The 13,574-nt window shown below is 43.6% G+C and overlaps 1 protein-coding gene across 1 annotated transcript in view; it reads left to right on the top strand.

The window, feature by feature from the left end:
- LOC124788809 overlaps positions 1-13,574 on the top strand; it is a 334,614-nt gene that overhangs the window by 266,298 nt on the left and 54,742 nt on the right. The window contains 1 exon segment of the mRNA XM_047256089.1: positions 12,737-12,871. Within this exon segment, the coding sequence (XP_047112045.1) occupies positions 12,737-12,871 (135 nt within the window).

The raw sequence follows: 13,574 nt of genomic DNA, 5'->3' as shown, positions 1-13,574 counted from the left end.
CACAAGGTTATCTGAACACGAGAGATATATCCGTCACAAACAATACAACAAATCAGAGGTGGCAGAACACCAGGAACAATGCAAGATGAAGATCGAATTTCGGGAGGACCGCGTACTGGCGAAACAGCCGATTACTTTGAGGAGGAAGATTAGAAAGGGTATAGAAATGGCGAAGAGACCCGAGAATATGGATAGAGAAGTCGGGTACCGACTTCCAGCGCCTTGGCTGCGAGCAACAACAGCTTTGCGGAAGGTCAGCTGTCGCAAAGCAACTGGCGCGCGGTGGGCCTCAGCGGAGGAGGGTACACAGAGTGCTGACGCGCCCTAGCCGCTGCCAGGCAGTTAGTAAACAACGCTTCGCTGCAGTCGACGCTCACTTTCCTATTCGCGGATTTCCTCCAATGGCAAGCAATAAAGGAAATTCCAACGGAAAACGCCTATTTCCACCAATGACAACATGCAGCGCACAGATCAAGAAAAGAAGACCTAATACCCTTCCTCCTCACCATCATACCCAATGACAGCACTTCTCCATAGTACATAAGTAACCAAACTATTGCTCATTCAGCTGTTAGCAGTACACCCTGAGGAGGGTGTTTCGCCATAGTCGCCGAAACGTCGGAATTTTATAGTTGACAATGCGGCCTCAAACCCAGAAGAATTTTATTGACTTAGTTTGAAGACTTACGTGTTTAATTACAGGACTCCCATTCTAAGAATTTCCCACCTGATCTTCAGGGTGTTCTCTCCTAAATGACGATGTACATGGAGGGCATGTCGCTATCCAGATAGAATTGCATATGGACAATCACGAGGACTGTTTGATTCGATTGGTATTATTGATCAATAGCAATGTAAATTATAGAGTGCAACAGCGGGTCTTTCGTATAGTAAGAATACTACAGGCGGGATTGGATTGGATTGTTTGCGGGAAGAGACCAAACAGCGAGGTCATCGGTCTCATCGGATTAGGGAAGGATGGGGAAGGAAGTCGGCCATGCCATTTCAATGGAACCATCCCAGCATTTGCCTAGAAGCGATTTAGGGAAATCACGGAAAACCTAAATCAGGAAGGCCGGACGCGGGATTGAACCGTCGTCCTCCCGAATGCGAGTCCAGTGTGCTAGCACTGCGTCACCTCACTCGGTACTACAGGCGGGAGGGAAGTCGTTAACAACCGCAGATCACCACTCTTACGTAAGCTCACTCACAAAAATTTCTTCAGATCTAGACGGTCTGAAGGAATAGAGTGAACTTCTGCAGTTAACCAGTTCACTGTCAGAGACAACTTGAATTTTATTTGGATTAGGAGACTGAAAATGCAATACATTGCTCTACACTTAACAAAGATGTTATAGTTCTTATTCTAAATGACAACTAGTCCTGTACTTTGCGGAAATTTATATTATGGTCCTCAACATTACAAAATAAATATTATATTCACACTTTTTTTATTACTAGAAAATTTAAAATAAAAACCTATTTAATTCTTTCTTATTATGAGTTATTAGGTTGGGATGAAATGTTCTTTATATCTCGGCTACTTATTGTGTAACTTTTTTTGGTTTGGTAATTGAGCATGCGAACCTTAGACACTGACAAGTAATGAAACACAATAGAAACACAGTGATCTCGTGCTGCTGGCATAATTTAGCAGAAATGTTGGTCAGGAACCGGTAATAATAACAGCTGTATTTACTATACTGATGTATAACAGCGGTACGTCTTATAAGAAGAGAGAATGGGTACGGATTACGCGTTGGTTGGCTGTTACGTATGAGTACAGTCCGGATTTTTATGAAGTTGCATATTACTTCCATAGCACCTGCGCGCGTAAAAAGTGTTAATCTTCACAAATTATGGTGGCAGTATTGCTAGTTTTCAAGAAAGAAGAAGTTAGCTTGTGCTATGAATGTAACACACCTATACACATAACAAAAACGTTATAGCCGCGCGGGATTAGCCGAGCGGTCTGAAGGCGCTGCAGTCATGGACTGTGCGCCTGGTCCTGGTGGAGGTTCGAGTCCTCTCTCAGGCATGTATGTGTGTGTTTGTCCTTAGGATAATTTACGTAAAGTAGTGTGTAAGCTTAGGGACTGATGACCTTAGCAGTACAGTCCCATAGATTTCACACACATTTGAACATTTTTTTGAAAAATGTTATAATTCTTATTCTAAACACTAACTAGTACTGTACTTGGCAGAAATTTATGTTATGATCATCAACATCACACAATAAATATTATTTTCACACTGGCTTACCAATACGTAATTGAAAGGGTACATACACAGTCCCTTTACTTCACCTGGATTCGAACAACCACCAACAACAAACGCGAAGCATCACAAAAACGTTGGCGGGTAGAGCAAGGAACAGCTGCGTACCAGAGCTGCTTGACGTGGAAGTACAGCACCTCATTAATGCATTGCCAAAGAATGGTTATTCGTCCGCTGAGGTTAAAGGAGCGTTAAGACCGCCGCGCAAAAGTCATAGCGATGCACAAGCGTCTGTGTAATCGAAAGTTTTCCTGCTTTTCATTCAGGACTTTATTGACCGCATAGAAACATTCTTGAAAAAACAGAACTTCGTGGTATTCTGCAAACCACCAGGAAGGTACAGCATGGCCTAAAATCGGTTTTTCGTACTCTCAAAACGCTGCGAAAAACGGAAATTTATATCGTGCAGTTGTGGGGCGATGTACGTGGGTACTACAAAGAGAACGGTTAAAAAAACGACCAGAAGAACTGAAGGGAAACTGTAGAAGGTGGTAGCGCGAGGTAGTCGAGCAGTCTATGGCGTCTTGTAACGGTCCACGCGGCTTCCCCCGTCGGAGGTTCGAGTCCTCCCTTGGGCATGGGTGTGTATGTCGCACTTAGCGTAAGTTAGTTTAAGTTACATTAATTAGTGTGTAAGCTTACGAACCGATGACCTCTGTAGTTTGGTCGCATAAGAACTTACCATAAATTTGTAGAAGGTGGAGGGGGGTGGGGAATGACAGCTCAACTGCTGCGAAACGTTGGGTTTTCATGTAAAATCCATACGACAACGCCGGACGCTATGGCGGAGCGGTTCTAGGTGCTTCAATCCGGAACCACGACGCTGCTACGGTTTCAGGTTCGAATCCTGCCTCGGACATGGATGAGTGTGATGTCCTTAGTTTAGTTAGGTTTAAGTAGTTCTAAGGCTAGGGGACTGATGACCTCAGATAAATAAATGTAAATGTCGTGTGACTACGGCCTCCCGTCGGGTAGTTTGTTCGCCAGGTGCAAGTCTTTCGATTTAACGCCACTTCTTCGACTTTCATGTCGATGGAGATAATGATGAAGATTAGGACAACACAACAACCAATCCCTGAGCGGAGAAAATCTCCCACACAGCCGGGGATCGATCCCGGACCTTTAGGATTGACAACTCAGCTACCGGGGGCGGACATGACCTCAGACGTTAAGTCCCATAGTGCTTAGAGCCATTTGAACCATTCGACCACGGCATAACAGCACAGAATATTTTATTAAGAGTGACGTTTTGTTTGAATAACTGAGCCTACAGACTCTGACACCATCCTCCTCCTCCCTCCCTCCCCCCCCCCCCCCCGAGCCACCTACACTAACCTTCAAGCTGATGATTCATCAGCCATTAGAGGGGATTCAGTGTGCTCCAGCAAAGTACATCAGAACGGAATAGAACGTAACATGCTTCTTATGCTCTTGTCATGCGCTGCTATAGCAGATGTTTGATGTTCATAAATGATTCACGTCCGTAATGCTCGAAGTTGGCCTGGCGAAAACCTAGCGACTTTACTCCAACGAGGGTGTGTCCATAATGAAAAACGGAAATGAAATGCAACAAAATATTATTCTAAATCTGCATGTTTGACAATACCTGTCATATACACCGTCAGGTAATACATATACATTGCCCCTATAGACCCCCACAACATATTTATCAGTTATGCTGCTCTATAATGTAAGCTGCCAGATCGTGTAGCATGGAACACATATAATCACCATCACCGTAAGGAAAATTAACGCAGCACACCTCTTGAAGCACTATTCAGGGTGAAATAGGTATAGGAGCAGGGAAATCTACTGGTGACTGACAACAGTGTACTGAACAACATTACATCAGTATTTACGTCATTTGCGGAAATAATTATAGCTACTACAAGACGTATGTTTTTAGATTGGTTAGTAACTCCAAGTACATTCGGCAAGAGCAAACCATAAATGTCTGTCTTCCCCTGGCAGCAGATAAAGGGCTTAAGCGTGGTCGTGTGAACGCAAAACAGTTAGTCTGTACTAATAGTCTTAGTCCACTTAGTTGTGCAGTGCGACCGTGGAAAATAAACTCTTGTCTTAAAGTCTGTTACGTTTTTGTGAGAAGACTGTTGGGTGCAGAGAGAAAAGAACTGATACACTGATGTGTACACATATTAACGTACCACATACAAAAATATCGACATGTATACCCATTCCACACTTTATGATGTAACTCAGCCCTCCAGGGACGCCCTTTGGCGCCCATTGCACTCTGGGGCGTTCGGGTTTTCCTAGAAAAGGCCGGTTAACACTGCGATATGCTTTCCTACACTCCATCCTGCAACAGAGCAAACTGTCGATGCATAAAGTTGCACATCAGTTGCAACGTTAAACTTTGAGCAGAACATGTGATATGGACAATATGTCGCTGGTACTTCGCTGTTGGCACATTGTGTAGCGAACTGCACGCTCGTTGCTGTGTACGACTGTTTCCTTCATCTGTCGAGTCCACAGACATCACTTTAGTGTCATCGTACCCGTATGAACTGGACTGTCACCAAACCAAGTCTGGGAGATCGAGCATTGTGGCCTGATCGAAGTCCATAATACACAAAAAATGCATCTTTTGCAAGCGATTGCTTTTAAGCTTACACTTCGTTTGAGCAAGATCTAACAACAAACTTTGTGTTCAATGACAAGAGGTCACTGGTGGACCAGCTGGTACTCCTCCACTTTACAGCACTAGTTTATATTTGCTGAAACCAACGCTGCAAGGTTTGGATCCCTCATTCGTGTTTGAAACAACTGTCACAAACGCTAGTATATAAAAACATCTAAATTCGCATATTTTGCTTGTGTAGTAACTGAAACTAAGGGAATGGATAGTACGTTCGGTGCTCTGTAAAGCACAACATAAAAGAGGGAACTGTTGTCAATGGATTACAATGTCGGTGAACTCATAAGTTTCAAAACGTTTTGTTATCTCACAGACACTGTCGTTATTGAGCTGACGGACCGCCATGCGTAAGACATCGTTTGTCACACGCTATAGAAAATTAAGCTTACACGGAACTCACATATATCTTTATTGGTGTACGGAACAATGGGAATGAGTTATCTGGCCCCATTATTCATGCATTCCGCATCAAAGATTCAAGATTTGTACCTACATTCACGGAAACAAGAACACCGCATACAGGTAATGGGACGCATACAATCCTGCGGTGGCGCTGCAACGGTGTGGAAACATTTATCTTATACCAACTCTTTGACTTCTTCTGTGGATGATGATAATACTGGCGATTCTGAACAAAAAACTTCAAATGAATATATTCCCTTTTCTTAACCATATCTGACATACAGCTGTTTTAAAATCACAGGCGTCAGTCGCATGTCCTTCTTCACTAGCGCTTACATGCAAATGCAACCAAAACGACCATTTCAATGTGCAAGTGAGACAGTACCTCACTGATACGTATTCTCAGTACTGAATCGGGCACCGTTAGGTCATTTATTGGCCACCGACATCACCCAAAGTAAAAAAAGAAGATTGGGGTTAACGTCCCGTCGACATGAAGGTCATTAAAGACGGAGCACAAACTCGGATTGTGTACCAGGACGGGGAAGGATCTGACGCGCCCTTTCAAAGTAACCGTTAGGGAATTTGCTGGAGCGGTTCAGGGAACTCACAGAAAACCTATATCTGGATGGCCGGACGCTAGTTTCATCTCCGGATCTCATTCCATTAGATTAATTTTTTGGGTTTGCCTAAGGACAAGAGTGGACACAAAGGAGGAAATGCTCGCTCGAATTTTCCATGCGTGTGCATAAATAAAGGACCGTGCGAATGAGCTCGTGTCAGCAACACAGCAGCTGTCTACAAGAGATGAAAAATGCATTGCGGCTGATGGTAGACATTGTGAACACCTTTTTTGAGGAAATGTACACGTTAAACAATGTATTAGATCACAATGTTTCATGTACTATCTTCTGCATTTGCCCGTTCCCCCACTGATTTCATTAGTTTCCTCGGATACTGTTAACGACAGGACATATGTGCATATGACGATTTTTGTTCCGTATCACTATTACAATCACATCTGAAAGCATGTACCTTTCCTCCTGACTCACCCAGTATATTGTGGCTGATTGCTGGTTTGACAAGTGGCCAATGTATCCGTACTTCTGCAGACAGAAACAAATGTAATTTGTCTGTAAAGTAGCATATTTCAAATAATTTATCAACAATTCGAAACTTATCCTTTTTGTTTAGAGTGAAAGAGCTTAAGGTAACTGCTAATATTTTTGTAAGGGGCATTTTGACGAACATCAGTGACTCGTGAATATTATTTTGTTTGAATAGTTATTTTCGTGGCTTAAACACTCTTGCAGCGTCGTCTTACTTTTTGAATGTGAAGGAGGTAGACCATACGAAACGAATCTTCCTTAAATGTTATATCCGAAATCAGTTTCCTAATTAAATTCTGATATAATATCAGAAGACTGCAAGAAATTATTCCCTTACCTCTTGTTTGCTAATTGGAAAACTTTGAAGGAACTTTTGCGCTGTACAGTGATAGAAGATAAAACGTCTGACATATATTATTCAAGTTAGGATTTATGCCTATATTAAGCATCCTTTTACTCTGCTTTGGCTAAAGAACGAATCTTCCGGAACCGCGCGACTGCTACGGTCGCAGGTGCGAATCCTGCCTCGGACATAGATGTGTGTGATGTTCTTAGGTTAGTTAGGTTTCAGTAGTTCTAAGTTCTAGGGGACTGATGACCTCAGATGTTAAGTCCCATAGTGATCAGAGCCATTTTTGAACGAATCTTCATCTGTTGTTACATATCAGCTGATTAGCACGCAGCGGATTGCTATCTAATCGAGACATAACAGCTCCAAAACCGATGTCCAGATAAAAGCCGTTGCTTTTCACTCGGCATCGCTGATTGCTGTCTGACGGTTCTCTGTTTCGCATCACCAGTAGTCCACTCCCGTGGGAAGTATCCACAGCTATGAAGCCGAGCCGTTCATCGTTTTCATCGTTAATGCTCCTCGCTTTTGCAGTCTTTGCCAAGGTAAAACATTATTCAATCCAATGCATCCATCGAAACGCTAGTAAAATTAAAAAGTATGCCGTTATCATACGGACATACAGAAATACGCAAGTTGACAGGCCAAAATGTTAATCACCCTATAAAGAGACATGCTGTGCCCTTTGGAGCGCTGTAGAAGTAGACCTGGAACCAGGGTGTAATGTGACTCTGCATCGCTGATGTAAGTTCTGGCAGGGGACGTGTTCATGTGTCATTCGAGTTTGTGTAATGAACGCATTAGGAATCGTTGACGTGCAGGCGTGGCAGTATGTCCGCGAGCAGCCGTCGTGTTTGGGTGAGTCCATGACGACACCGTGAGTGAAGAGGCCCAGTATGCTGCTATGTCAAAGCCGACTATCCAATGTATCTACATGAAATAGAGTAGCACTCGCAGCCACGTAACACGGTGGAAGAACAGTAGCCGCAAAACGGCTCTAATCGTCAGGGACTGGAAGCGAGTATCACTCTTCGTCAGTGACAATTAGTTTCTCACCAGACAGGAATGATTTCCGCTGGCAGTGGGTGCAGGGTCATCTCGGCCAGCGGCCGAGCGAGCATTACGAAGTGATCCACATGTTACATTTGGAGTCGTGCATCCCGCAATTTGCCCTTCCTTATAGCGACAGATTAAGCTTCACTTCTTCAGTGGGGAAAACAATAAGACAGTAGCTGACCGCAGATGTGTGGGGTGGTCCGAAGAGTAGCATTTTTATCTTTTTTGAAAGGACATAACGTGCTGAGAGCACCGAAGGTCAAATGAGGTGTTTATCTCGCATTGGGTGGAGGATGTATTTTAGATTGGAGGTTGGTCAGTGAGGTTTTAGAAGTGCTTTTCGTACCATGACATGTGCTCGGTCATTCATGATACCGTGAACATGAGCCGGAATATTTATTTCAACATGTTCTGTAACCAGCTGCTGCCATTTCGTTCATAGATTCATGAGGAGTATACTTTGGTGCTTGCTACAGCCGTCTTCCAGGATGATAACAGCTATGTAAATAGGACTGCACACATACGTCCCTGGTTTGACGAAAATTCAGGCCCCCTGCCGCAGTTTCATTGGTCCGGTAAGTCACCCGACCTTGATCCCACAAAAAATTTCTGGGACCATTTGGAGCAGGGACTGAAACGTAGCAGTCAACAGACAATCTGGCAGCTCTACGGGACATGGTATAACCAGCAGCCAATGGCTTCTGCTGTATGTGGGAAGCTTTACAAAAACTTATTGACTCTCTTCCTTGCCCTAAGTCTTAAGTGAGGTCGTTATCACGGTATTGGTTTTACAGGGTATTAGTGTGATGTCTCCTGGGAGTGGGCGGGGGGTGCCTAATGTATGGTAGTGTGCAAGCATTCTCTGAAATGCTGCTCTGAAGCTGAATACTGAGACAGACCGAGTTGTCCATTTCTACTATGATGAATATTTATTGCTACGTATAGCGGTATTTATTAAGCACTTACGTCGTCCACTCACAGTGATGTGCCCACCTCTCAAAAACCTGAATAACTACGTTCTGCAGCACGGTTTGCTGCAATACATGCTGGAAGAGAGTCTACATCTACATCCACACTCCGCAAGCCACCTGACGGTGTGTGGCGGAAGGTACCTTGAGTCTCTTCCAGTCTCATATCGTTCGTGGAAAGAAAGATCGTCGGTATGCCTCTGTGTAGGCTCTAATCTCTCTGATTTTATTCTCATGGTCTCTTCGCGAGATATACGTAGGAAGGAGCAATATAATGCTTGACTCCTCGGTGGAGGTATGTTCTCTAAACTTCAACAAAAGCCCGTACCGAGCTACTGAGCGTCTCTCTTGCAGAGTCTTCCACTGGAGTGTATCTATCATCCCCGTTACGCTTTCGCGATTACTAAATGATACTGTAACGAAGCGCGCTGCTCTCCGTTGGATCTCCTCTATCTCTTCTATGAACCCTATCTAGTACGGATCCCACACCGGTGAACAGTATTCAAGCAGTGGGCGAACAAATGTACTGCAACCTACTTCCTTTGTTTACGAATTGCATTTCCTTAGGATTCTTCTAATGAATCTCAGTCTGGCATCTGCTTTGCCGACTATTAATTTTACATAGTCATTCCATTTTAAATCGCTCCTAATGCCTACTCCCAGATAATTTATGGAATTAACTGCTTCCAGTTCCTGACCTGCTATATTGTAGCTAAATGATAAAAGATCTTTCTTTCTATGTCTACATTGAGATTCAATTGTCATTCCCTGCACCATGCGTCAATTTGTTGCGGATCCTCCTGCATTTCAATATAATTTTCCATTGTTACAACCTCTCGATATACCACAACACCATCCGCAAAAAGCCTCAGTGAACTTCCGATGTCATCCACAAGGTTATTTCTGTATATTGTGAATAGCAATGGTCCTACGACACTCCCCTGCGGCACACCTGAAATCACTCTTACTTCGGAAGACTTCTCTACATTGAGAATGACATGCAGCGTTCTGTTATCTAGGAACTCTTCAATCCAATCACACAATTGGTCTGATAGTCCGCATGCTCTTACTTTGTTCATTAAACGACTGCGGGGAACTGTATCAAACGCCTTGCGGAAGTTAAGAAACACGGCGTCTAACTGGGAACCCGTGTCTATGGCCCTCTGAATCTCGTGGATGAATAGCGCGAGCTGGGTTTCACACGATCGTCTTTTTCGAAACCCATGCTTATTCCTACAGAGCAGATTTCTAGTCTCCAGAAAAGTCATTATACTCGAACATAATACGTTTTCCAAAATTCTACAACTGATCGACGTTAGAGATATAGGTCTATAGTTCTGCACATCTGTTCGACGTCCCTTCTTGAAAACAGGGATGACCTGTGCCCTTTTCCAATCCTTTAGAACGCTACGCTCTTCTAGAGACTTACGGTACACCGCTGCAAGGGGGGCCAAGTTCCTTCGCGTACTCTGTGTCAAATCGAACTGGTATCCCAACAGGTCCATCGGCGCTTCCTCTTTTGAGGGATTTTAATTGTTTGTGTATCCCTCTCTCATATATTTTTATATCTAACATTTTGTCATCTGTGCGACAGTCTAGAGAAGGAACTACAATGCAGTCTTCCTCTGTGAAACAGCTCTGGAAAAAGACATTTAGTATTTCGGCCTTTAGTCTGTCATCCTATGTTTCAGTACCATTTTGGTGACAGAGTGTCTGGACATTTTGTTTTGATCCACCTACCGCTGTGACATAAGACCAACATTGCTTAGGTTTTTCCGCCAAGTTAGTACATAGAACTTTACTTTGGAATTCATTGAACGCCTCTCGCATAGCCCTCCTCACACTAGATTTCGCTTCGTGTAATTTTTGTTTGTCTGCAAGGCTTTGGCTATGTTTATGTTTACTCTGGAGTTCCCTTTGATTCCGTAGCAGTTTTCTAGCTCGGTTGTTGTACCACGGTGGCTCTTTTCCATCTCTTACGATCTTGCTTGGCACATACTCATCTAATGCATACTGTACAATGGTTTTGAACTTTGTCCACTGATCCTCAACACTGTCAGTACTTGAGACAACACTTTTGTGTTGAGCCGTCAAGTTCTCTGAAACCTGCTTTTTGTCACTTTTGCTAAACAGAAAAATTTCCCGACCTTTTTTAATATTTCTGTTTACGGCTGAAATCATCGATGCAGTAACCGCTTTGTGGTTCAAATGGTGCAAATGGCTCTGAGAACTATGCGACGTAACTAAATAAACCTAACTAACCTAAAGACATCACACACATCCAGGCCTGAGGCCGGATTCGAACGTGCGATCGTAGCGGTCGCTCGGTTCCAGACTGTAGCGCCTAGAACCGCACGGCCATTCTTGCCGGCAACCGCTTTATGATCGCTGATTCCCAGTTCTGCGTTAACTGTTTCAAATAGTTCGGATCTGTTTGTCACCAGAAGGTCTAATATGTTATCGCCACGAGTCGGTTCTCTGTTTAACTGCTCAAGGTAGTTTTCAGGTAATGCACTTAAAAAAATTTCACTGGATTCTTGGTCCCTGCCACGCGTTATAAACGTTTGAGTTTCCCAGTCAATATCTGGCATATTAAAATCTCCACCCAGAACCATAACATGATCGGGAAATCTACTCGAAAATATTTTTCAAATTTTTCTTCAGGTGCTCTCCCACAACAGCTGCTGAGGCAGGGGGCATATAGAGACATCCAATTACCATGTTTGAGCCCGCTTTAACCGTGACCTTCACCCATATTATTTCACATTTCGGATCTCCGTCAATTTCCTTCGATACTATTGCACTTTGTATCGCTATAAACGCGCCTCCCCTTCACTGTCCAGCCTGCCTCTGCGGAGGTTCTGGAAGGTGCCGACGGGGACCTGCTGCCATGTCTACTCCAGCAACGTGGCCAGCCGTGCTAAGTTTCTCCGTTGAGGATCCACGGTGCGAACAGCCAGATAGAGATGGCCCCACATAATCTCGATTGGCTTTTAATCCAGGGAGTTTGGTGGCCAGGGCAGTAGGTTAAACTCATCCTGATGCTTTCTAACCACACAGATACAAGGAAACCTGTGTGACACAGCTCCTCGTACCGAGTAAAATCGAACAGCATGCCAGGCTGGACATGACCCGAAGGATAAAAGCATACTTGTGCTGAATCACTGTGCTACCCACAATGACGATATCATCCATAGAAAGCCATGGAAACATTCCCAGACCATTACTGGTTGCAGCGTGTTTGCTTTCAGATGGTTCATGCCCTACGAGCTAACGATAATCTGTCGATGGAACACAAGACGTGATTCATTCGAAAACGCCACTAGTCGTTACTCAGTGCACGTCCTGTTACGGTACCGGCCTGCAAACTCCAGCCTTTGTTGCCGTGAACAGCAGTCGGCATGGGTGCAACAACCATTAGCTGTTTTTTCAAGTTATAGAGGTCATTGGTTTGTACTGACGCAGTTGACAACAGTATTTTAAACCGTAACATCTTATTCTCTCTGTATCGCGTATAACAGCTGTTTCTTCTTCTCCACACAGAACTTCATATACAAACAGAAAACTCCCTTGAAATTAACTAGGAATTATATATGAATATGACTCGAAGCACTTGGTAGTACCTCCCAATGCATCAGACATGTAACTGATTCATTATGATAAAGTTACTAGCTCTGTATCATCTCACGGTATATTCACGAAATCCTGTTCCTGTTGCACGGCTCACTTCATATTCGTTTTAAATGCTGGTTGTTGAAATATTCTACTCTTAGCGATTTTAAGAGCGAGTTTCCTCGTTTCTTGTCAATATCTTTTGCTGTTACAGATATTTATCTAGCTATAAAACTGTAAAGAAAAAGCATCTTCATCTCATTATCTTAATCATGGCACTCAATTGAACTTCATCTTTGTCCAGGGAGAGGATGTGCTGGTGACCGTTGAGCAGGGTGGTCTGCGAGGAACCACAGCCACGAGCGTCTACAACACCTCTTACACGGCCTTTCTGGGCATCCCGTACGCTGTGCCGCCGCTGGGGAAACTGCGTTTCCAGGTAATAGTTCAGCTGACTAGAAGTGTGGTTGGATATTTGTGAGAAACCGTCTGGTTACATAGTCCACACTGGTCTCAACACACCATGGAATCCAGAGAGTCTCAAAAAAAGAATGTTTCGAAGCTCTGCAAACGTGTAACGAAGTGGTGAAAATGAAACAGGGAAATCCAGTTTCAGACAAATAATACATGCTGGATCTTGGAAAGTATCTGAAAGATTCAAATCGTTTGTGTCAGTTTATTACAGTACAAGTAAAATTAATACAATGTGTGACTATCTTGTACAGCAATACTGCACATTCAGTGGTGTAAGATGTTGTTAAGGGTGGACTGCAAGAACTCAGTACAACCATATTGATCCTCTGCTTTTAACAATTTGCAATCATGGAAGAGAGAGGCGGTAACTCGCCTCACCAAAAGCGATCGAACCATACCCTACAACCAGTCATCATAGGTTTTATCGCCCTAAGGTTAGTGTAATGAAAGAGTATTTTCATCAGACGAGTTCCACTTTTATTTGTAAAGTGTCTTCCGTAGTAACACGGGATACATATGTTTCGACACTTTGCTATTTATGGGTTAAGAACAATATTTTCTGATACAGTTCGTGTGTGTGTGTGTGTGTGTGTGTGTGTGTGTGTGTGTGTGTGTGTGTGTGAATGTGGGAGAGTGGTTGGTGGTGTGAGAGTGTTGGATTTGCAGCA

This window comes from Schistocerca piceifrons, chromosome 3 (assembly GCF_021461385.2).
Source record: "Schistocerca piceifrons isolate TAMUIC-IGC-003096 chromosome 3, iqSchPice1.1, whole genome shotgun sequence".
Classification (NCBI taxonomy): Eukaryota; Metazoa; Arthropoda; class Insecta; order Orthoptera; family Acrididae; genus Schistocerca; species Schistocerca piceifrons.
The sequence above is the reverse complement of the archived record's forward strand: the minus strand, read 5'-3'. Positions and strand labels throughout refer to the sequence as shown.